Consider the following 25,368-nt stretch of genomic DNA (forward strand, 5'->3'; position numbering starts at 1 on the left):
CGGGATCCGCCGGCACCTCCCGGGCCCGGCACTCGCCGCTGCCGCCAACTTCGGCCGGGAGTCGCGCTCGGTGCCGCCGCTGCCGGAGCCCAGCGCCGCCGCGGGCACGGCGAGGGCAGCGCCCGCAGCGTCCCCCCGCTCCCCTCACGCAGCCGGCGGGGGGCTCGGCCCGGCGCGGCGACGGGGCGGCGGCCCCCGGGGCAGGTGCGTCCCCTCGCGGTCTCCGGCCGCCGCGACGCCGCCGAGCGGGACGCGGAGCCCCGTGCCCGCCGCGGGCGCCCGCTCACCTGCCGCTGCCGCCGGCGGCGCCCGGGAGATGCAGGTAGGAGGCGGCCCCGGCCCGGCGACAGGAGGGCGGCGGCGGGAGGAGGAGGAGGCCGGGGGCCGGGAGGGGTTCGGCCGCGCCGGGCGCCGCGGACCCCCGGGCTCGGCTCGTCCCGGGGCCGGGCGCCTCCCTGCGCGGCCCCCGAAGGGGCGGGAGGCGGCGCGGGCGGTACCGGGGGTTCGCCGCTTCCCCAGCCCGGGAGACGTGTCCGCGCTTTGCCGCCGACCCCGGGAGGCGCCCCCGGCCCGCGGCGGAGCGGGGGCTGCGGGGATCGGGCTGCCCGGAGCGGAGCCCCCGCGGCGCCGGCCCCTACCGCGGGCTGGGACCGTCGGGCCGAGCCGCCACCGGCAGCAGCCCCCGGGCCAGCGGAGGGGCCAGCGGAGCGCGGGGCTGGGGCCGATTGGGGGTGGCCTTGGTGGTGTTAGTGCGGTGGGAGAGACCCGCGGTGTCGTGAGGGGCGCTGCCGGGGTGTGAGGGGCGACCCCGGTGTGAGGGCCAGCCCCGGTGTGAGGGATAGTGCTGGGGCTCGAGGGATGCTCCTGCGGGGTGGCAGACGCTGAGCTGGTGAAACAGACGTTCCTCAGGCATGACAGACATGAGTTCACAAAACAGATGTTACTCCAATGAGATGAGTAGTGTGAGCACAGGGATTTTACTGTTTTACTGTCAGAGGAGGATCCTTTCCCTGGGTATGAGCACAGCAGCTTTCCTGTGAGTGCTCACAGTGTCCTTCTCACCCGTGTGCTGTGGTGTGGCTGCATGTGCTAACAGGAGCCATGGCATCTGTGCTCTTGGAAGCACAGAGAAGTGAAAGTGTGCCCGGTTTCACAGGACCAGGGCATCAGCATCCCAGTTACGTCTGTGACAGCCACGCTCTTTTGTGAAACTTGGTTTTTCTTCTGGGAATTGTGGTGTAATGCTTCCCTTAGTGGTGTGGGTAAAACAACTTCCCCGAACATATTTTTGTGTGCTTTGATGCACTTTATTGCTCTGTTTTTGATAGTTTTCCTCTGCCATCAGTGAGTGTCCCTCTCTCTATCCAACTTTCACCTATCTCTTAATGCATTCCTGGCTGCCCTACAGTGCATCATCATCATCATCATCACTCTTGCCCTGCTGCCTGCACCCACATACTCACCTGTTCACCTTTGGGGTCGGGGTTTTTTGTGACAGAGCTTTTCCTTACACATGTACTGACACTTAAGCTCTTCAATTTCTTCTCCCAAAATCTTGGGTGCCTGTGCGTGGTGTTCCTTGTGTGCCCCTGCACAATTCCACTGCAGTCTGCTCTGCTCCACTCCCCTGCACATCAGGACTGTGTGCATCAGTGCTTGCTTACCTGCCTAGGTGTTGGGGGCTCTTTCTTGGTGCCCTTTTTGAGAGCTTCTGTGCCCACACAGCATCGGGCACACACAAGGTCTGTCTCCTTTACACTCACCTTTGTCCATCTGTCCCTTTGGAGCCTGCCTGGTGCATGCACATCTCCAGAGTGTCCCCAGCTTTCCCCACACCACACCAGTGCTCAGGTGTGAGCCTGTCATGGCACTTCCTTCCCACATTTGCTGCTGGGCATCGACACATGAGTTGAAGGGACCACTTTTTCTGATGGTGGCACTTTCACCTGCAGGTGCCTGTCTTCTGCCAGGTGCAGTTGTACATGGAGACCCAAGCTAGGAAGAAGAACCACGCTCTTCTTCCCAAAAGAGAAAGAGGTGGGCTTTCTCAAGGTTGGCAAGAGAGAGACAGACTCCTCTTAAGCCTGTGCATGGACACCTGGGTTTAGCCAGGGGAAAGGTTGGGCTCTGCAAGAATTCAGGTGGAGTGTTTTTCACCCCAAACATCCAGGGAATGGGATGAGTTGCCACGTGTGCAGAGAAGCTAGCCCAACTACTTGGGGTTTTTATCCTTCTTTAAAGAAAACAGCTGAGTCTGTGAGGAGAGAAGCATGAGGATGAGCTGCCAGTGTGAGCTGGGGAAGTGAGCTGGCCCCATCCCAGCCTTGGGTTTCCCATGCTCACATCTCCGTGGCTCATTCATTTCTGTGCCCAGGAGTGTCTGCAGCAGATCCCTTCCCTTTGGAAAGGAGTTCCTCCCAGGCTCCTGCAGTGTTGGCACACCTCTCCTCTCAGGAGCTGTCAGCAGCCCCTGTGTCCTTTCCCTTGTCTCTGGTGCATGGACATTGAAAATGTCCTTCCACGTGTGACTGATCTCAGTTCAGGAAAGCTGAAACTGAAGTTGTGGCTGCAGGCTCCCAGCCCTGAGAAATCTTCTTTCTCAGCCCTTTCCCTCCCAGTCTGCCAGAGTTCATTACATCAGTTGAAAGAAAATAGAAATTTGGAAAGAGCTGGGTCTAGAAAGTCAGGGGTCCTGTGTTTTAAAGAAAAATTAGCGTTCTTGTATAGCAAAGTCTCCAGGAGCTTGTTCTTTTAGGAAGAGATCAAATACTGTGAAATTTAAGGTTACCTTTAAGCTATTTGTCCCTTTCTCTAGCCCAGTAGGCCCCTTTGTTTCTGGACTGCTTCACATCTTGAGCCTTTTGTCCTGAAGTTGTTGGGTTTGGGTTTCAAGGCACACAGGGAAATAGCTCTTTTCTGAAAACTGCACAATTGCTCATTTAAATGAATATAAATTGTTTCTATTCATAAGATTTTTTTTTTTTTTTCTAGCAGCTGATCAAAGTTCGAGTGAAAAACCATTTCATCATTTCCAAATAAATTGGACACACATGCACACACACACACACACACACTGAGCATTTCAGAGAGACTTTTAAACACAGTACTTGTAAAATCAGAATATGGACAGCCAAGGCATGCTATGTAAGACAGGCAAGTCTGTGATTTGATCCCACTTTTGCATAGGAAGGGATCTTCACTTCCTGGGAGAAGGCACACAGACTTTATTAAAACTGAAGGCAGCGCAGAGAGAGCTCAGGGGAATTTCTCCCAGACTACAAAAAATCCTTTTCTAATGGGAGATGTAAGGAATGAGGACCTGTGTAGCATTTGAGAACAAACATTAAGATGTGGCATGGTGGGATACCTGACTGCTTTCAGCAGCTCTGAAAGGAGCTGGTGCTTGGAGAGCTTTCCAATTCAAGAGGACTTAAGGCATGTGGTTGGGCATTTAGGATCTGTTAGAACCAGGCAGTGTTTTAACAGCAGGGTGATCAACCTTCAGAACAAACCAAAGGCAGCATTTGCTCCTCCACCTCCTAAAATCTTCCAGTGGAGAGGGGGTGTCTCTGTGGAAGGGACATTCCACCAAAGTGCAAGTTCTTGGGCTCAAGAGACAACTGGCTGCGACCATATGGGCAGAATTACAGAGCCTGTGATCCACCACCCCCTTCCAGGCTTTGGTTTAGGACTTGGTGGAGCTCAGGCAGGTCTTGCCCTGCCCTGTGAGAGGTGGGGCTGGGGGTCCCTGGGGCTGATGCTCACTCCTGGCACAGCAGCTCCCCAGCGTGGGCATGCTCTCCCTGCCTTGGAACTGCAGGCTGCTGGCAGCCCTCTGCAGTGCCTGTGGTGTGTGTGCCTGAGGGGATCCTTCCCTTCCATTGGAGCTGTGAGACAGGCTGGGATGCCTGTGGGGATCCTTCCCTTTCCCTTGGAGCTGTGAGACAGGCTGGGATGCCTCTGGGGATCCTTCCCTTCCCCTTGGAGCTGTGAAACAGGCTGGGATGCCTGTGGGGATCCTTCCCTTCCCCTGGGAGCTGTGAAACAGGCTGGGATGCCTGTGGGGATCCTTCCCTTCCCCTGGGAGCTGTGCAACAGGCTGGGATGCCTGAGGGGATCCTTCCCATGTCCTTGGAGCTGTGAAACAGCCTGGGATGCCTGTGGGGATCCTTCCCTTCCCCTGGGAGCTGTGAGACAGGCTGGGATGCCTGAGGGGATCCTTCCCATGTCCTTGGAGCTGTGAAACAGCCTGGGATGCCTGAGGGGATCCTTCCCTTCCATTGGAGCTGTGAGACAGGCTGGGATGCCTGTGGGGATCCTTCCCTTCCCCTGGGAGCTGTGAGACAGGCTGGGATGCCTCTGGGGATCCTTCCCTTCCCCTTGGAGCTGTGAAACAGGCTGGGATGCCTGTGGGGATCCTTCCCTTTCCCTTGGAGCTGTGCAACAGGCTGGGATGCCTGTGGGGATCCTTCCCTTTCCCTTGGAGCTGTGAGACAGGCTGGGATGCCTGTGGGGATCCTTCCCTTCCCCTGGGAGCTGTGAGACAGGCTGGGATGCCTGAGGGGATCCTTCCCTTCCCCTTGGAGCTATGAGACAGGCTGGGATGCCTGTGGGGATCCTTCCCTTCCCCTTGGAGCTGTGCAACAGGCTGGGATGCCTGAGGGGATCCTTCCCATGTCCTTGGAGCTGTGAAACAGCCTGGGATGCCTGTGGGGATCCTTCCCTTCCCCTGGGAGCTGTGAGACAGGCTGGGATGCCTGTGGGGATCCTTCCCTTCCATTGGAGCTGTGAGACAGGCTGGGATGCCTGTGGGGATCCTTCCCTTCCCCTGGGAGCTGTGAAACAGGCTGGGAGCTCTCAGGGCTGCAGGCAGGGCAGGGCAGAGCAGGGAGTGCTGTGTGTCCCCTCCACAGAGTCTGGATAACTTGAGCTCTAGAGGCTTGCCGAGTTTGCAAGACTAACTCCTTGGTTTTGGTTCTTTTACTCTTTTTTCCCTCTGAAAGGGAGCTCAGAAAGGCTCTGACACAAAATGGCCACAGCCATACTGCTGGTTGGGTTTCCCCTGGCACGTTTCCTTTGCAAGGTCCCTTTGGACCCTGCACACTCAGGATTTGCACCTTTCCTTGTGCTGCAGTGTCCTCCATGCTTCTCTCAGCAGCTTTCCTGCTGGCTGGGGATGCTGCCAGGCAGGAAGATGCTTGGAGCAAATGCTGGGGTAAAGATGCCCCACAGAGCTCTGTGCTCCCAACCCATGGCCCCAACAGCCCCACTCCGAGGTGCCTCAGCCCCCGAGCAGTTCTTTGAAGGGCTGTCCCCGGGGGCTCCAGTGGCAAACATGAGGCTTGTGTGAACCCCATCTCTTCCCCTCGGAATGTTTACCTGTCTAAATTTAACTGCCCAGCCAGCCCCATCCCTCCCAAGCCGACCTGTTCTCTTGTGGCTGGGCTGTGGCTCTGGCTGCTGCTGCCGCGTTTCCTGGCTGCCTTGGCCCCGTGGTTTGCTGCTTGCTCCCTCTTCTCGCTGCGTGCTGGCTCTTTCAAGCTCCTGGGCAAGCCAGTTCTCCCTCTCCTAGGTTTTATTTTTAAATCTGGTTGCACAGCCCTCAGGACTGGAGGGTCCCTTGTCCTCTCATCTCGGAGTGTTTATTCTGCAGCGGGCTTCAGGAAATCTCTCCTTGTCCCACTGTAGCCCACAGTTTTCCTCCCTGGCTGTGGTTGCTCCCAGAGAGACCAGGCATGCTGAGTTGCTCCCTGGCCAGCTCTAAAGGGACAGTGCCTCTTTCTGCTCCCATAGGGATCCAGTAGGTGCTTCCCTGCAAAGGCATCTTCCTTATTTCACTTTGTTGAGCTGAGCTTCCCCAAGCTGGCTTTTGGTTTGTTTGAGAAGTGAGTGATGTGCCCCTCATCTTCAGAAAAGCTGGAGAGAGGGTCAAGCAGAGGAAAGGAATGCTCCTCTTTCTGTCAGGCTGGGTAGAATTTGCTTTCTTTAGGATTTCAGAGTTTGGGACAGTAAATACGACCCAACCTTCTCCATCTAAATAAAACCATCAGGATGAAACCTTTCGTGTCCTGCATAACCCTGCAGGAGACCCCTGACTGCTCTCCCTTTCCAGGCATGCCTGCAGCTAATGCTGTGGTGTGCCACATGAGAGGGGTGGTTTGAGCCCTGGCCTCCTCTGCCCCTCTTTGAGCTAACCCGGTGGCCTGGGGTTTAATGCTCACACATTCAGAGCAAAGGTAATGCAGGCCAGGGCTGTCATGACTGCTGATGTGGGGTATCCAGCTCCAAATGCTGTCAAAGGTCCCGTTTTTCCCTGAGGTTCAGCTATTTCAGATACTTGGGCATTCTTGAGTAGTCTGGCCTTGATTATTCAGAGTGACTAGTTCATTTTGCAAAGCTTCATCTCAGCCTCTGGAGCAAAACAGAATGAGATGAATTAATGCAGAATGCACCACTCAGATGAGTGAATTTTCCTGGGAATGGGTCTGTGGCCGGAGAGCTCATGGCACTGTTGCGTGCAGGGATGGGTAAAGAGCTCCTGGTTTTGATTAATTTATGGTTTTAAGTAGCAGCTCGTGGGAAAGGCTCAAAGGGTTTGATAGTTTTTGTCTTAGGGGAAGAAAAGCAGAGCAGCATTTTGTCTTTGTATAGAGAGAGATTTGTGAACACACATTGAAGGATTTGAGGGAAAATATGTTTTCTGTCAGCTCTCCCATCTCGATTGGAGGTGAGGGAGCCTGAAGTGATTGGGTGGAACATGTGTTTTGGATTTGTTTTTGTCCATCATTAAGGACACAAGGTTAACAAAAGTCACAGGAATACTAATATTTCAGTGGTCTCTCTAAATTTCTCTTTCTTTTCCAGTTCTGTATTTAGCTTTTTGGCTGGTTTGCTGCCATTGTTTAACTGAGTCCTGAAGCATTGTAGCACCTCTGTTATGGACAAGTTGGAGCTGTAAAGCAAATTAAATGAGAATCTCCCTTGCCTAGCTGGAAAACCTTTCTGAGCTTTGTTATGTATCACAGAGTGTCGAGAGAGACATATGAGCCCAAGCATGTCTTCATTAATGGAACATTTTTCAGAAAAAATAATTTTGTGACTGTCAGGTTCATTACTCCCTGAGGTGTTCCTGAGCACTTCGAAATTGTCTCCAATCATAAAAAATTGATACTGTACAAAGGCAAATTGAGTTCCTTTTTTTTCCCTCCTCTGTTTTTACAGCTCAAGCAATTCTACAGGTTCCTTTATTATATTCTGTGGCTCAGATTTGTTAATAATTACTGTAAATACTGGTTCTGGCAGCACGTCAGGGTTTTGTATAGTAAATATTTTGCCATTATCATTTCTGTGTCACAGCTGGGAAGGTTTGTAGTGTCCTGTCAATTTTCCTGTCACTGTCAATTTTGCCCAGTTTTGCATCTCTGAAAACTGACTGAAGCTTTACAGTCTTACACTGAGATTATGCAGATATTTATGGGATAGCCCGATCATTCTTTACACTGCAGTGGACGTTTCTGGTTTTAGACCAAAATGTCAGCTCTTGCTCCCATGTGTGGTGTGCACAAACCAGGTTTCACAGCAACGTGTGCAGCCTTGTGGGTGGCTGCAGCTGTTACTCCACCTGTGGAGTGGGGTACAGGTAGAGTGGGGTGAGTGCTCCTGTGAATTATGACCAATTGCCTGTCCTGGTTTCTCTTCTGGTTTTTTTAACTATTCCCCATTTCCACCTATTCTTAACTAGCTGTTTGGGAGTTTTGCCAGTGTTCAAAATGAACTTCTCATAATTTTTTTATGAATGGCAAGGAGGTTTTTCAGCTGGGAAAGCTTGGTAAGTGCAGCACTGGCTTTGTTCAGTTTTTACTGAAGCTTCACAGGCTCTTTCAGCATCTCTGCTGTTTTCCAAGGAGCCTGCTGGAAGGCTCAAAAGCTCTCCTCCACAGCATGCTGAGAAGATGTAAGGCTCTGTATTTCTGCACAATAACAGCTGCACCCCAGTGGTATAAAACCCCACTGCAGGTGACAACCCAAACTTTTATCTACAAGACACGTAAAACTTCTTTATCTTCCAGGAAAATGGTGCCAATTAGGTCAGACTCGCACACCAGGAACAATTTTCTGTCTGAGTTTGGCTGCTTGTGTTAGACTGTGTCTGTGCCACAGCCTGTGAAAGAAGGGGAGCCACAGCATTTTCTGTGGGCACAGCTGTGACCATGGAGGCATCTTTGTCAGCACAGCTGACACTGGCGTGTTGGCAGGAGTGTGTCTATTTATTTTTTTTTCCCCATTTCTTGAACTAAAAAAAAATTTAGTGGGGTAACTTGAAAGTCTGGACCAGGCCCTGCTTAGAGCGGCCAGGTAATGCTTTCAAGTCAAGCATAAAACCAAGCTGGAAGCAATAGGAATAACAGTTAAGTTTAGACACAGTTAGTCTGTGCTACCTAAGCCTTACTTTACCTTATGGACAGGGCTGAGCTAGGAAATGTGTTTTAAATACATTAGAGAGAAAGTTCTGTCCATTTATTGCTGCTATTAAGAAAGTTCTGTCAGTTTGTTGCTGCTTTTGGTAAACCTGAGTGAGATGTGAGTTGGCAAACCTGGTGCTCCATGCAGTCCATCCCCAGCTGGTCAGATGGAAGCTGGCCACCACAGGATGCCTCAGAGCAGGCATGGAAAGCTTTGCTGGTTACCTCTACCAATTCCTGCAGCTCCCTGAGGCAACAGGGAATGTTATCTCTTACTTCCCAGCTGATAAAAGAGGTGGTGATCTTCACAAAGCTGAAAAACTTTGTCCACAGCCAGGATAGGGTTCAGTCCTGTGGAAATTGTGGCTCATTGACACCTTGGGACAAGTGTCAGAGGCTGCCTGGGATGGTCAGAGCTTCCTAAACTCAACACCCTTTCCCAAGTTGTAGAGTGACATCCAGAAATCCATCAGCTCGCAGGTGCTGGTCTGATGTTAAAAGCTCCAGAGTTGCTTGAACATAATCTGTTCTCCATTTGGTTTCAGGCAAATGCTGCTGGTTTGCTCAGTCACCAGTTGTGACTCCGCCTAAATACATTTTACTTTTCCCTTCAGCTGCTCTGTCCACATGTACAGAATCCTTTGGCTTTCAACACCAGCATCATCACATCAAATTCATCCCCTGGTCCTGTCACTCCTGCCTTGGCAAGGCTTTCCCTTGGCCTACCTCAGCATTGTGCTGGCTGGATCTGCCAGGCTGTCCTGATGAGTGGCAATCTGAGGCCTTGCATCTGTGACTAGTCCCTGTGAATTGTGCTGTGCCCTTGTCCCATGGGTGTGAAGCAGCAGGTGTTGGGGAAATGCTGCTTTCTGTCATTGTCCCTGCCTCCACAGCAGCCTTTGGATGGTGGGTCCTGCACAGAGGGTGCTCATAGTTACACATCTGCCTAAAGGTGTCTGCACAGAAATTTTGTGGGTTACTGAGGTTGGAGTTAGGGTTTTTGTATGTAGGGTTTGTTTCTGCAAAGGAATAATATCAAATAAATAATGAGATTTTAGAGATAGTTTAGTGCTTCCAGAGGCACACTTGCCTTTTCCTCTCCAAAGTGTTGCAAAGCCAGCCTTTGGAGAGAGATGTGTAATCTTGTGTGATGCTTTGGATGCACTTTCTGCATCCAGAAGTATCTGCAGACCCCACTCCTCCTCTGTGTGCAAAGTGAGTTTGTTTGTTACTCATCTGACACCTCGGACCATTTCCCTAAATTTTAACAGCTAATTACTCTGTAACAGTTCAGGTTCCTAAGAAACTCTGGGTGCCGGTGTGTTCCTGGACTTCTGTAAGCAATCTCCAGTGTGGATAACCTCAGTGCAGACATCTGTATGCCTGCAGCCAATGTCCAGTCCTCAGGCAGCACAACAAACAAACACAGAGCTGGTAAAATGAAAAAAAAGCTCCCAGAAGAAAACATGGTTTGATCTAAATTGAAATTTCCAGAAGAAAAACATGCTTTTCTGTAGTGATGTTTCAAAACCTAATGATTTCTGTTTCCAATTGACATTTAAATGTCATTTTATGTTGATATCCAGAACAAGAGTTTAAATTTCACGTCAACACCCAAAATTTCTCCTTTTGGATCAACCTTTCATTTTCACAGAATCACAGGATAGCAGGTTGGAAGGGACATAAAGGATCATCTGATCCAGCCCTTCTTGGCAAAAGCACAGTCTGAACAGGATGGCCCAGCACAGTGTCCAGCAAATCCTGGAGGTGTCCAATGTTGGGGAATCCATTTCCCTAGGCAGATTATTCCAAAGGCTGATGGTTTCCATTGTGTGAAATTTTCCATTTCTGTCCAGTTGGAATCTCCCCAGGAGTAACCCATCACCCTGTATCTTTTCCATGTGGCTCCTTGTAAGAAGGGAGTCTCCATTTTCTTTGTAGCCACTGTTTAAATACTAGAAGAATGGTGATAAGATCTCCCTTAAGCTTCTTTTCTCAAGGCCCTCTTCTCTCAGCCTTTTCCTCTCTGGCAGGCTTCCCATCCTTTTGCCATCTTTGTGGCCCTTCTCTGGACCCTCTCCAGCCTGTCCATGTCTTGTTTTGTTTTGTTTCTATCAATAATATCTTCCTTCCCACCCCTGCATTTTCAAATCAAGAGCATTTGGAATTGTTCATAGTATGAAACAGAGTAATGTTTTGACCTTTCATCCCTGTTTGGGATGCAGGCAAATGCTGAAATCCCAGCCCTTCTTGGGGAACTGAGATTCTGTGCTCTGACCAAATCCACAAAAGTGTATTTCCACTGGTTTTGCTGGCTGGCTACTTCAGTGCTTTGTCAGTGATGAGTTGTAATTCAGTGCAGATTGAACCCGTGGTGTATCCACATGGCTGGAGAGGCTGAGGGCAGTGAATCTTTCTTGCTCTGTGTTGTGCTTTCAAATTAATACCCAGATTTCTTTCCAAAGATAAATTTTCCTTCTGAACCAGCGTTTGGTAGTGCACAGCTGCCTGCTACATGTTCCATGCACAAATGAGGATCCTGGTGCTCTCCCAGTCTAGCTACAAGCTGTTATATGAAATCAGGGTGTTTTAAAATTTAAGACAGTTTCTGGTTCATCTATTGTTTGCAGTCCCACAGTTTGCCATATATCTTTCTCCTCAGAAGTTCCTTTTGCCCCTTCCCACCATTGTGGGGAGGTTTTTCCTGCTGGGCTCTGTGCACTGTGTCTCTGAAGCAGTTTTATGGTGTGCCCCAGAAGCAAGCTTTTGTCAGGCTGCCTCAAAGTGTCATCCAGAGAAAAGCCTCTGAAGCAAGAAATGTCCTTTTCTGTCTGGCTTTGAGGTGTTATCTCCCCTCTTCCCAGATGCAGTTGGCTCCATCTACATCCCTAAGCTGTTTTGTTTGGAGTGAGGAGAGCTCAGAAAATCAAGGGAGGCCACACACATAAACAACTATGTGTGAAATCAATTAATCTAAACGAGGGGGAGATTTGTTCTTGCAGGGGAAAAGCCTGGTTCCCTCAGAAACCTCTCCTGTGCATGGCAGGACTGTTACAAACCTTACATCACTGGAACAGTGATGAGCTAGGTGAGTATTTTAACCTTTTTGGCCAGTATTTAGAGGAACAGTGGTGTTTGAAGAGCTTACTGTGCTCTTTGTACTTTAACAAGTGATTTTCATTATGGATACAGTGGTAGTGTGCTAAAGCAGGAACTACTGAAGGGAACTGAATTTTGAATCTTAACTTCAAATATTTTTATTATAAATTTGGTTCCAGGCATTGCACTCACCCAGTCAGGGATAAGAAGCTATGCCTGTCATTCCTCTGTGTTTGGGTAATAGACATTGTCAGTGACACAAACACAACCTGTAGGATAGGAATGACTTGCAGGAGTTTTGAAAAACAATATTTCAACCTCTAATTAGAGACAAATCTTTTATTGTTTTTTTAAAAAAGTCTGATAAGGAAAAGAGGTTTCTTCAGCTCTCCTGCAGGAGGAGGGTTATTCACCTCTCAGCACATTGTGGTCTCTGCTGCAGGGTGCCCAGGGGTCAGTAACTACAATCATACCCCAGTCTCACTCTGCACATCTTTAAATAATTGGCTCCTCTCCTGGCTGTCTGGGGCAGCAGTAACATGAGCAAAAGCTGTGCTTGGCCTCTCTTGGCTGAGGGAAGGACATGGATCTAAGGCCTGAAGAGAGCACACTTTAGGGGAAAGGAGGGAAAGTCTAGGAGACAGCCACTCCACTCGGCCCCTTAAATCGTCACAGGAGAGGGTGAGGTAGTGCAAGGCTGAGAAATCAAAAGTCTCTGTGCTTGGAGTGTTACTCAGACATTAAAGTCTTATCATGGCCACAAATCTTCCCTGACTCCACCTTGCCTCCCTTTTGGGATGAGGAAGATGATAACAGAAGTGGGTTTGTGTTTTGCACTGAGGGCTCCTTAAGGAATCGCGCTCTGCTTGGGCCAGCTCGGAGCTGAAGGTTCGTCCTTTGGAGTGAGAGTTTCCCAGAGCCTTGAACTAAAGCCAGCCCGGTTAGGCAAAGCTGCAGTCAGGGGTCTTGACAGGATACTCCTGTTCACACAGCTTTGTTATGTTTTGCTGTGATTTCTTGATTCATTTCCAGCATGCAATGGATCGTCTTTCTGATTTGAGAAGTCTTTTATGCAAAGACTTCAGTGTGTAATTTCTCCAGCTGAGGCCAGGAGATTGCCCCACATGGAAGCCAGAAGATGCCCCATGTTCCTGTGTGGCAGAGAGCCCTTCTGGAGAAGGCAGACAGCCCTGTTGTAGCTTTCTGGCTGGAAACATCTCTGGTTCATCACCTTGTACAACCAGCTGGTGCCAAAACCCTGCCTGGTGGGTGCTTCTGAGCAGCTACTGCCTTCTGTCATTCTAATCACAATAATTTGGCTTGTTTTTATCTGATTTGATGGAGGCTGAGGAGGAGATCACTTCCCAGGGCCCTGAGGGCAGAAACTCAGCTTCCTAGAGCTACATTTTAATTTCTAACCCTCCCACAGCCCTGGGGTGATCCCCTGGAAAGATCTTGCAGGAGAGGTGTCTTCTGAAATACACCAAGACATTTGCAAGTTAGTTGTCTATACACTACTGAAATTCCTCTCCCCTGGGCACTTTTCTAGATCCAGTGTGCTCCTTCAGGCACCCAAGTATCACTGTTCAGGTGGCTGGTTTTCCTCATTTCAAATCCATGGAAGGAGATTTCATGTTCACATGGACTGATGCTTGTGTGATGTTTGCACCATTTTCTCTCACAAGGATAGATGCTGGTTTTGTCTGACTCTGGGATGGAAATGCAAAGAACACCCAACAACACAACTAAGTTGCACTGCTGATTTCCAGGACATAATTCCAACTGTTGGATTTGCTGCCTGACCTGAAAATAAAACTCCTCTTTTGAGGTTTCCTTGTTTTGAGGCTTTATTTGTTTTTTTATATTAAAACAAAGCAAGTGAACAAGAGCCGTGCTGCTGACTAGGAGAGGATGGTTTGCCTGGTTTGTTTCCCTGTGTCCTGCCTGGATTCTGCTCAGCCAGTTGTGCCCCGCACTGTGCCTTGGGAGGGGCATGCTGGGCTAAATATATCTGTGCTGCCTGTGAAATGCAGTATGGGGAGCTGCGTCACTTGGTGCAGTTTACTTGGAAACTAAGGTGGGAAGCCAGCTTTTATTTTCAGCCTTGGGTCAGATGCATTGGTCAGTCGTCTCACCCAGTTTGTCCTTGCGAGACAGACATACAACCTGCTCTCTAAATAAAAAGCCAAGCTCGTTGCAGTGACTCTGTCACATTGGGGCAACCATATTTTTCTTGCTCAGCAGCCAGATTTACAGTGTGAGAGGTTGCTCAGATAGATTACCTTGAAAGCAGCAATGAAAGTCATAGCTCGAATATCATGGCTTAATGAGCAGAGGAGCTGGTGTGGTGCTGTGGGCTCTAAATATATCAGAGCCCCAGTGCTGGCAGCACAGTGACAGCTGGAGACCTTGGGCTCTCACTGCTGGTGGAGCAGACGTGTATCCTTCCACAAAATGTGGGAGCAACAGATGCAGCTTGGTGACTAAAGAGGGCTTGGGTTTTGCAGTGTCTGGTTCTGCTTTTTGGCTTGTCTTCCCCTGCTGTTCCTGCTAGAGCAGTGGGAGTGATTTCAGGAGAAATGAAGATATTCTTGGGGTGTGCCAAGGGGTGGACACAGCCCACCTGAACTCGCTGTGGTCTCTGCCACATCTAAATAACAGCAGCAGGGCACTGTGACTGCAGTGATGACATAAATCTGCTGGGGCTCTGGGGAACATACTCAGGCAAACAAGTGGGTGGGAACCCCTGCTCTTTCTCCATGAGCTCTCCAGGGTCACCTGCCTGCACATCTGACATGCTGCAGTCACATCTCTGGCAGCTCAATATGTTTTTCAGTCTTCTCCCTTATGCCTAAGTGAGAGGAATACCAGTATTGCTGTATGATTGTCCTGCTGAAAAAGGAGGTGAGAAAACTCTTCAGTATAAGGTTTTACATTTATCTAGGAGGACAGTAACTATGGGAATTAATTTCTGTCTGTGTAGTGCCTAGCACATTGGGGCCCCTGAATATTGCTGCTGCACAAGCCACATGTTACAGACCAAAGCCACCCAGCTTTGCTGGCAGAGAGCTTGTGGCACACTGGGGTCCTGGTCTAAAGTGAGAGATCCAAAGGCTCTGGGACATGTACTTCATGCTAATGGCAATAAAGGCTTCCAGATTTAACGTGGAGGGTTCAGTTGTGAGGGCGAGGGCTGGGAGATGAGGTTTATGGGGTTAACCCAGCCTCTGTGACTTCTGTTAAGCCTGATTGGCTCCTTTCCTTAGTGGGCTTTACCTGGGCACTGATAGCTGTGAGCAGCTGAGAGTGCAAATGATTGCAATTGCCATTTAAACCCAGGTTTAAAGCCCAGGTGTAGTTTATCCTCTCTGGTACTCAGGAGTGTGAGAGAGCAGAGAAGTGCTCCTCTTTAGCTCTGTGTCTGGTCCTGCTTTTTGGCTGTCCATGGTTCAAAGGAAGGGGGTGAGTAATTGATCAATACTGGCAATATTGTAGAAGTTTGGTAGCTTTCAATCTCCTTGAGTTTCTTGTACTTTATTGCTTTGTGCCTTACAGTGTGTTCCAGCTGCTGTTTCAGATGCTGTGGGTGCAGACTTAATATTCATGGCTTTTAATATTCATAGCTTTTATTCAAACATTATGTGACAGTGGCAGTCTGCATGGTGTGTCAAAAAGATGCCTCTGTTAGGTGAAGAGGTGCTGCATGGCAGTGTGTGTCTCACTTCAGGTTATTAACTAAACCACCAAAGCATGCAATTAACCATTCAAAAATCAGCGTTGCTTCTGTGTGAAGTTTGCTTCTCTCCTACTTTCTCCTCAAGCCCATTTCCCTGTGGCTGTCATTGCTGTGGATCTGCTCCTGGCCAGGCATTTTGGCTGTCCCAGGTCAGTGGGCAGGCTGCAGCCCAAGTGGGTTTTGGAGAGCATCTGTGGCCTTGCCCTAAGTCTGGGGAAGGTGAAATTTGCTGAATCAGTCACTGTCCCTGCACACAGGGCAGGCTGTGTGAAACCCAGCGATAGTGCTGGGCTCATGAGGACAGTGCACGGTTTTTGCCCTTCAGCAGTGCTGTTGATGCTCAAGCTGGAGTTTCTGAGTTCCTCTGGGAATACTACAGGGATGTGGTGTGTATTTCAGTCTGTTAATGTCCTTAGATCCTGCCTGCAAAGGGCAGCTGATCTTGGGGTGCTGGGTTCCTGGTTCTCTCTGCAAGGCACTGTGAGGTGGTGGGCAGGAAAAACCTGCACCCTCCACTAGTTCTGCCCCTCGTTCCAAGTGAGAGCATAAAGCTCTGTCCTGGCAGCCCCTGCTGTCCCTTTGGCTTCCACGTGGACCTCTCATTTTGGTGTGTAAGAGAACATCAGATGGTTCAGGGCTGCAGGTTTGGGGAGCAATTGATTCAGCCATCCCAGCTGACCATGGTCTTCCCTGACCTCGGTGGGCATGGATTCAAGGGGATGGGGCAAGAACAGAAAAGCAGCTTTGAGTCTGGAAAAAAGCAGGGACAGAAAAGGAAATGAGTAGGGATGTGGTAACCCAGATGGGATATGGCACAAGAGAAGGAAGGTTTGGTCACCCACCCCAGTGTTGACACTGCTACCCTGGCGAGCCTGGCACAAAATCTCACATAACCAGTGGGCAGTGGTGTGTGTGGAAGAGATGGGGAAGGAGGGGATGTGGTGGCACAGAAAATTAACTAGACTCCTTTAAGTTTTTCTGTGCTTTTTCTCACCCTGCAGAAAACAAAGTGTGGCATAACTTTTTTTATTCTTCAGTCATTAATGAGCCATTGTTCCAGGGGGGAAAAAAAAAGTAGGGAGTATTATCATGGGAGAAATTATCTTTCTCATGGGATATAAAACTTTGTGGTGTGTAAATGGATCATCCTGGCACTGATGCTAATCCTGTCCAGGTCTGACTGTACAGTACTTAATGTAAAACACGTGATAATTCCTTCTGTAGTTTCAGTAGAAATCTCTCATTTCCTAAACAAGCGTGCTGTGTTCCTGTGCCCTGCCAAGCTGCTGCCCTGCCCGAGCAGCCTGCCTGCTCTGCTGGGTGGTTTGCAGCCCTTTGATGGCAGGCGCTATTTAATTATCAGTGGTGTTATGTTCCCAGAGCTCGCTACATGAAAGCAAAGCACCGGCAACCTGTAATTAATCTGAGCTAATGTGCCACTGTTTACACTCCAGCTCGGAAACCAGACAGATGTAAGAAGACACCCAGCCTTCATCTGGGATCCTCCCAGGTTATTTCTGAGCTATCTTGGGAGAGCTGTGCTGTGTCTGCCCTCCCCGCAAGTCCCTCAGAAATGAGTACCTTTAACTTTTCTCGGGAATGAGTGGGACACTTTGTTTCCTAGCAGGGAGCAGGGTTAATGCCTTCTTGCTGCCTTACCACGGCTGAGGCCGGCTGGCATGGGCTGGGGGCGCAGAACTGCTCCAGGAGTCCTGAGTTCTGCAGTGTGACAGGGTGAAACAAGCCCAGCTTCCTCCCTTTTTCCCTGGCTTTGGCTGAGGAGGAGCCTGCTGGCATTGGGGATATGTGGGATCTCCTTGGTGGAAAGGCAAGCAATTCTCTGGATCTTAAAAATAAAATATCATATATTCATTTCTGATCCACTCTACAAGCGATTCTCTGGGACTCCAGTCTTAAACATAAAATATCATGCGTTCATTTCTGATCACCCTACAGACAATTCTGTGGGACTCCAGTCTTAAAAACAAAATATCATGGATTCATTTCTGATCACCCTACAAGCGATTCTCTGGGACTCCAATCTTAAACATAAAATATCATGAGCTCATTTCTGATCATCCTGCTACAAATATTTAACAGAACAAGGTGATGAAAATGCCTGCAGGTGTGGAAAGAATGAAAGAGACTATGCATCCTTCATTAGGGTGAAGAGTAATAAAAAGCAACATGACAGAAGTATATAAATGTAGAAGTACAGAGAAGTAAACCAGGCATTCCTGTGTGTATACTTTTATGTAATGCAAGGTTTCCAATGAAATTGAAATTAAACATCTGACACACGTGAGGCTTATTTTTTTGTTACAGCACATAAATAATTGAGACTGAGAACATAGTAGAATGCAAAAAGGATTAGATACATGGATAAAAATCTTGCACAGTTTATTAATTTTATTCTAGCTCATTTAGAAGGTGTGTGGGGCTTCCTTCTCCTGGACAGTCTTCCAGCTGTAGCCATTTACAAGCTGTTCCTGGCCCTATAAACCTGCAATGCCTTCCTGGGAGACCCCTGACAGTGGACACTAGCTTAGAGGAGTCACTGCCTAAGCCTTGCATTCCAGAACATCTCTGCATTGAATGATTACTGGGATCAGAGGTGGCCACAACTTCCTAACCACCTGAAGGCTGAAATGTAGGGTATGAAGCTGCTGTTTTTTCCTCATGGACTGTAGATTGAAGGTGACAATTGCCCATCTTGTCTCACCTGTCTCAGTTGCTCTTTGCCAGTCATTCACTCCAGCGTTGTGGTGGACAGGTGACCTCTGCAGGCTGGAGCTGCAGGAGGAAATGTTACATCCTCAGAGCCTGTGCAGCCCCATCCTCTTGGGGAACAATGCATTTTAGGTGTTCTCCTAGGCATCATTTTCAGCAGAGTGTTTCATTCAGATTCAGTGAGTTTAAGCAGCTCAGTCCTGTGGGGAAGGCTGATGCTGAGTTTGACTTTTCTTGGTGGTGGGTGTCTCTGTGGGCTCTGATTGTTTTCAGTGGACACTGTGGTGCCCTCACACAGTACATGGCACATTGTATGCCAGGGCATCCCGGGGTACCTGGGACAGGCTCCCTGCTCCCACACCCCAGCACCTTGCTGGGTGATCACAGGTAGCCTCCCAGCATCTCTGGTCTGGAGGGGATCAAGAGTTGTAATATCCTGCAGATGGTGTTCAAAAGCAGATATCCCAAATAACTGGGTACTGCTGTACCTCTGCACTCCAGCTCTTGGGCAGCAGAGTCCCAGCTCTTGGTGGCTGTGGCAGAGAGGGCCAGGAGGAGCAGGCCCAAATTCTGTGCTCCAGGGAGCACATTTCTCTTGTGCCATTCAGGTGCTGAAGAGCTGGCACCCATGCAAGAGCACTGTGGGATGGGGCAGTGTCATTTTGGACTGGTTTTTTTCTGATCCCATGGATGCACAGAGTATCATCCTCAAGCATGGTCTGCTGTGCAGTTTCGTCCAGAGAGAATCGCATTTGCAAGCTCTAAGGCTGCTCAAAGTTGCAAACCACTTGCATGGATGGTGGAATTGCTTCAGAATTGGCTGCCTGTTTGACCCACAGTGCTGGTGTTCCCTTGGCTGTGTCTGTGCTGGCAGTGGCCAGGTCTGCTGTGAGTCCCTGTCACCTGTGTTGAGCTGAGCCCTTTGCCATGTAGGTGAGTGCAGATCCTTTGTGTGCTCTGTTCCAGCCTGTGAGTTTGGAACTGAGCTTATACCTAAACTGAACTGAAAGTGCATCTTGGTCAAAGCTTCCAAGACTGATCACATTTTTTACTTGCCCAAGCTGCAAGATACAGTGCTTGTAATTTGCTCCCATTGTGCTGAGAAGAGTCACAAACCTTTGGGGAACCCTTCAGTGAACCCTCAGCAAGCTTTGCCAAATCCCAGATCCAGGGTTTTCCCTCAGTGTTTTTCAGACTGTGTGTTGTAAATGTCACATGGCTCCAAAATGGAGTGCCCAGCACAAATGTAGAATGTGATCAGAGCCCTGGGATTAGGGAAGGAGAGGATGAATTTTTCTTTAGGTAATTATAGACAGTAGAGTTGCCTGTGGAAAAAACCTCCTGTTAATGCTCAGCACCTTTTGAGAATTTCCTGTAGAGTAGGCGTCGCTGCACTCCCTCACATCAAAGGGGGAAACACCTGTCTGGTCCTTAATCCAAGGCTCTCTTGGATTCAAGAAAGATCATAGGTCTTGATTATATCAAATCCAGAAACTTCATTTCTTTCTTTACAAATCTTCCTTATTTTCCCTAATGCCTTTTCTACTGGAAAAAGTCCCAGAATGTTTAATGAGGATACCTAATTAATAATGCTGTCTCACAAGATTCACCTTTATGGTGCTCTCTGACATTGGGTTTTCCACCAGTGTCTTTCAGTGCATTTTACAGAAGAGATTCTTTTCATGATCTCCCCTTTGCAGGTGGGGAAAACAAGGGAGAGGAAAAGGTGGGAGAGACCTGCTTAGGTCATGCAGCCAACCAAAGGTGGGATCAGCAATAAAATTCCAGATTCTTAGTTTTGGGCAGTTCTGGGGCTGTTCCTCCAAGCCTCAGATGGCATTTAGGGCTGGGTGAAACACAGCAGCCATTGAAGCAATCCGGGACAGAGCAGAAATGTAATTACACACACGGGCAGCAGTCACGTAGCCAAATGCCAGTGTTTGTGCCAAGCTTGGTGTTGGCTTCACCAGCCACCAGTGTGGTCAGGTACCCATTTATTTCCTCTGAGAGACAACAGGTCAGCTCCCTCGGAGTGGTGCTGGGGCAGCATTGACTCAGAGGAAGGAGCTGACTGCCTGAGTCACCCGTGTGGCTTCCTGGAGCACCCTGGTGTCCCTGGAAAACCCTGAAAACCCAGGGCTGCCATCCTGCTGAGGTCAGGTGAAAGCATGACTTGAAGTGGCCTGGCTGCAGTTACATGAAAAGAGATACTGAAAAAACCACATCTCACTCTAAGGGCTAGAAAGGTGATGGGGTTTTGTTTTGGGGTGGTCTTTTTTCAGTTTGGTTTTCTTTTGTGAGCTTCTTTATGCTTTTATATTGAAGTCTAGATTTTCCCCTTCCTTCCCCCCTCAAAAAAAAAAAAAAAAAAAAAAGAAAAAGAATCCTTCTTTAACTAATTTGGTAATAATAGTACAGTTTCAAAAGTACTTGTTTAGCTAGTGCTGACTATATGCTTACACAGCTACCTCTGGCCTGGGAAAGATAGAAACCACAATGGCTAAGTATAGAGGCCTCTAAAATATCTTCATGTATGCAGTGCCTGAGTACACAAACAGAACTGGTCTCTCTGCTGTCTACAGGAGCAATATTTTCCATAGGATTTGTATTGAGAGAGGTTTTCCCCCTGCATATTTATTAAAATAAAGATCCTTCAGAAATGCATCCATGTGCTGAATCCTATTCCATGACCACCTTCAGCCTGATATAAGAAATATAATCTGAGTAAGAGTAAGCACTTTTTCATTCTGTGCTGCAGCTGACTCTTGATTTGGGATGTTTTTTTAATTATTTTTCTTTGTTGCATTGGGTGGGATTTTTTCTTTTACTTTTAAAGAAAGTGGGGAACTTTTGCCAGGATTTCAGCTTTAGCTTTTGAGAGCAGCTCATGCATAAAGGTGAGGTGCTCCCATCCTTGAAGTGTGTAGGATCTGTGGACTGAGTGACCAGAGCTGTTTTAGGTGCATCTGTGTGCAGAGTGACACTTGCTGCTGGGATGAATTCCTCTCTGCAGCCTCTTTTCTGGACTCTGAATCTGTGCCCCTCTTGGAGCCTGACCCCAACTTCTCTGTGTGCCTCCTTTTAAGCCTTTTGACTTAATCTGCCTGCAGTTTTTGGGTGGTTGTGGGCAAAGCAGTTTTTCTGTTCCTGCTCTGTGAGTGTGATACCTCAAGCGTGTGCTGCCAGTTCCCAGCTGTGGGCTGGGTTTGCACTGACACCACATATTCCTGGTAAATGACAGATTCCTCTGGGCTGGGCTGGCTCCTCGCTCTGCACGTCGCTGTGTGTGACAGTGACGTTGTTCTGGTGCAAGCCAGGAGCTGGGAGGGGTGGCACACTGAGTGCATGCCCAAATTCTGTGCTCCAGGGAGCAGCACCTGGTGCATGAGACATGGAGATGTTGCATAGGTAGTCCTCAGGCACTTGGAGATTCTTCTGTTGTGATTATCTGCCCTGGCTCTGGATCCTCTGCTGGCACACCAGCGACCCTGGAAGCTCCCCAGCTTTTATAATAGGAATAACTTATCCTTCATTTCTGGAAACTGCAGCTTCTTTAAATGTTTGTAAATTTGCAGCTGAACATATAGACAGTGCTTTCAACACCAAGCCTCTGACAGAGCACAGCTCCAGAGCAGTAACTGCAGACATGTTTTGAAACCCTTCTGTCTGCAGGGCTTGTTCTTTAGGGAAGTGGCAGGGATGGGACAAAAATGAACGTGTGACAAGTTGTACCTTCATTATAATATGTACCTTAACAATACTATAATATTGAAACCTGAGAAATCTTTGTAACATCCCAGTGAGATAAAATCTCTTTACATTATCAGGATTCTTGTTTCAACTCTTGAGGGACACAAACACTCGTGAGGATAGTAATAGTTTCCTGACATGTTTATCATACATCTAGAAACCCACTTGTACAATGCAGCTTGGTAAGTGGGCTCTTCACAAGGCTGACTGAAGCACCTGAGGTGCATCTGCAGGGAAAGGAGTGTGAGGACTCAGGGAGAGGAGTATTCATCCAGGATGGAAGAGGCTGTCTGAAACAGAAAACTCCTCAACTTTTTTTCTGTTGCCAGTTGTGGAGAGCATTAAAAACACAGCTTAATCTGGAGAAAAAAATAAAATATTTGAGGTGGATAGGGAGAAAAAATATTAGAAGTAAACTAGAAGTGGTTGAGTAAGGTGGCTGCAGGCTATGTACTGCTAGGATAAACCTTTTTCAGAAATGATCCAAGTATGTGCAATCCTGCCCCTGTGCAGAATTTGGATGCTGATCTCTGGAAGTCCATGGTGTTTCAGTGATAATGATTTTCAAGGTTATTTGTGGACAGCAGATTTGTATAAGCAGAAGGACTTATGGCTCCAACAGCAAGGCTCACCAGTGGTGCTCGAGAAGAGCAGGCTGGAGGAAGATCTGTTTCCTTGGAGGTAGCAAAGGATGGCTCTTCTGTGGCACTGTGCACAATGCTCCATTTGTTTGGGTGAGAAGTTGGGGCTGGAGCTGCTCTTACACTTCCAGTGCCACTGGTGAATCACACAGTCACATCCTGTGCTGCTCCTTGCTGGTGGCTGTGCATTCCTTACCTTGGGATGCTGGATTTCACAAGCTCTCCTGGAGAGCAGACTCAGAGTATCTCAAAGCATATCAGCCTTAATGGGCAATTTTGAGCAGGATTGGCCATTTGTCTTTTTATCTTACTGTCTTTAAATCCTGCAAAAACAGTGTCCATGTGGGTGGAGATGATGAGGTAGAGAGGGATAAAAAAAAATTGATCCAAGAAAAAACCAAAGAAAGCCAAATGACATTTAGGCAGCATTCTTCAAAACTGCAAAATCAAAATCCCCAGTTTAGGCACCACCTAGCTCCTGGGGGCATCATAATTCCACAAATGCCTCATTTGACTTTTTCTCTGTGTTTGTCTAGGATTTTAAAATTATTTCGTTTTTAACACCCCTCGGGTGCTGAGTTTTTTACTTAAATGCCTGCCCCAAGTGCTTGAGTCTGACCACCATCCAGAAGGCAGGCATCCTGCCCCTCAGCCTGCCCAGGTGCTTTTAGAGCACACCCAGCACACCCAGCAGGCACAGTAAGATCAAAAAGCCCCAGTGGCAGCTGCCACTTAGTTTTGAACCATCTTGGGAAAGCTCAGGCATCACAGCCTGCTTCCCCTTTTTAGCCAGCTGCTGCTTTATGCCACCTGCTGAGAGGTCTTCAGCCATTGCTTCCTTCACATGTTTCATTTCTTGCTCCAAGTCTGGAATTACCATCCACACTGTGGTGTGGCTGATATGGGAGCAGTGAAGAGCAGCCCTTTTTCCTGTGGTTAGTTTGTACCTTCTCCACACGGGATGAGTTAGAAGTGAAGGGAGACAGGGATTGAAGCAGGTCTCCTGCTTCCTTAGGCTGCTGTTGGGAAGCAGGGAACACCGCTGCTCCCTCTGGCTATGGCTCACCTGCTCTTAAGCAAGCAGGAATGTGGCAATTTGATGGAAGAGGAGCTGATTTTGGGCCAGGTGTGAGTGCAGGCAGCTCCTGGGAGCTCTGAGCAAGGTACAGAGCCCCTTGGACAGGAGGGCCAGCAGTGCCTCTCTGTGGAAACCCAGGGCACTGGGAATATTTCTCTGTCTGCTCTGGGGTGCCCTGACCCCCAGCGCAGCACTGACTCTGACCCTCATCCATGGAGAAAGTTTCCTGGACTTGAAGATAGACTGGAATCCACAAAAGTGTAAAATAGATTATAGAGAGTAGTGTAGGTGATCACTTGGTGAGAAATTGAGGTTTTGGGATTTTTAGTGTGTTGTGGATGGGAGCAAGATGGAGGGCACAGGGTGTCATCCTGGGTTTCTTCTTCATGCTGCTTCTTCTTCATGGGTTTGGGTGGCATTTTGTAATTAGACAGGAAAGTCCACATTGCAGCTCTTTGGGATCAGTTATTGAGTTAAAAGGGAAAATAATCTAGGTGTCAGTTCTTGGATAGTTTAAACTAATTGGATAGTTTAGTCTTAAAAGACCTTGTATCAAGAGATTGTTGGCCATTTTGTGCCTTGCTGCAGAATTCACAGTAGTGAGACTGTTTTACTGATAAGAAATAATCAACACCTGAGTCCAAAACATGAATTATTATCTCAAGTGCCTTCAATCCAGACCCAGAGACACCAACAACTGGTACCTCCACACCTCTCCTCTGGCCTGCCTCTGCTCAGTGTGCTGACATTGTGTTGTTTTGGACCCTCAGTGGTGTAGGACTGTTCTCAGAGGCCACTAAAGCACCGAGGTCCCCGATGCCAGGACCCACCCTTGGAGCAGAGCCCTCAAAAGCTGGGTGTTACAGTGTGCACATCTTCCCTGCCAAGGCTTTTTTGGAGCCAGCTGCAAGTAACTTGTGTAAGACCTCCTACATAATGGCTTTGCAGAGCCAAAGCCCAGCCTGTCCAATGAACCTCATCCCTCCTGGCTCCTTGGTTTCTCACTGAGGCTCACGGGGCTGGAATAGTTTGCTTTTTCTCAAGCTTTTCTTTAAAAAAAAAAATAAACCTGAGAGTGTTGCTTCTGTGGAAAAGCACTTCTGTTCGTTGCATGGGGACTCATCTAACCTGGAGTCTGGGATCTGTCCTGTGAGACAGAGAGGAGGCAAGCTGCCCAGCCAAGCCCTGGTTTTGCTGGATCCAGCTGCGGTGGTTTAGGTTTCTGGCTGAGTCCATCTGAAAGCAGCACAGAGCAGAGCACAAAGAGAGGGAGGGTCGTAAGTGCCGCCATTCTCTCCTGATAATCCCTTAAAAAATAATTGCAGGCCTAAACCTCTGGCCTCCAGCAAATTTTCCACTCGATTAGAGGCTTTTGTGAAGCTGGGGAAAGGGACACGCAGACTTGCACATTGTGCCGCTGCCCGAAACTTCCAGCTGGGATTTTTTCCATCAAAAGGGGATTTTAGTAAAACCATTATAAGGGGCTTAGTCACAGAAAAGCAGTTGAGCTGAGACAGGGGTAGATTAGCTTTAACATGCTTGTTTTTGGCACTAGGGACAGGGTGGAAGTTACACCCGGCCGCTCACATGCAGCCTCCCCTGTCCTGCTGAGTCCCTGGCAGGTGTGGGTGGGAGATGACATTTCCCCATGTTCCCCCGATGTCCCCGTGGCATTTGAGCCCAGGGGAGGTGAGGGGAAGGCAGTGCAGCCCTGGTGCAGTGGGGTCTGGGTGTGGGGGCAGAAGTTGCTGTCACTTGCTTGGCCTTCAGTGTGGTCTGGGCAGGTCTGTGCTAATGGACAGGTGACCCTGGGGAAGGGACACCATGAGAGGAGACAGCATGGGCAGCCCTAGAGAGCCTGTGGTGCCTTTG

General features: G+C 48.8%; 1 protein-coding gene across 2 annotated transcripts in view; it reads left to right on the plus strand.

Moving 5' to 3' along the window:
- Positions 1 to 243: 243 nt before the first annotated feature.
- Positions 244 to 25,368, plus strand: part of WNT5B (Wnt family member 5B) — a 68,739-nt gene continuing 43,614 nt past the window's right edge. Inside the window, exon 1 of one of the 2 annotated variants that reach the window (XM_059472188.1) lies at positions 244 to 322. In XM_059472188.1, coding sequence (XP_059328171.1) covers positions 317 to 322 — 6 coding nt within the window. In that variant the 5' untranslated portion in view covers positions 244 to 316. Of the gene's footprint in view, positions 323 to 14,844; positions 15,024 to 25,368 lie in introns of those variants that run through there. The other variant, XM_059472186.1, reaches the window with a different exon arrangement.

This window comes from Ammospiza nelsoni, chromosome 5 (genome assembly GCF_027579445.1).
Source record: "Ammospiza nelsoni isolate bAmmNel1 chromosome 5, bAmmNel1.pri, whole genome shotgun sequence".
NCBI classification, from domain to species: Eukaryota; Metazoa; Chordata; class Aves; order Passeriformes; family Passerellidae; genus Ammospiza; species Ammospiza nelsoni.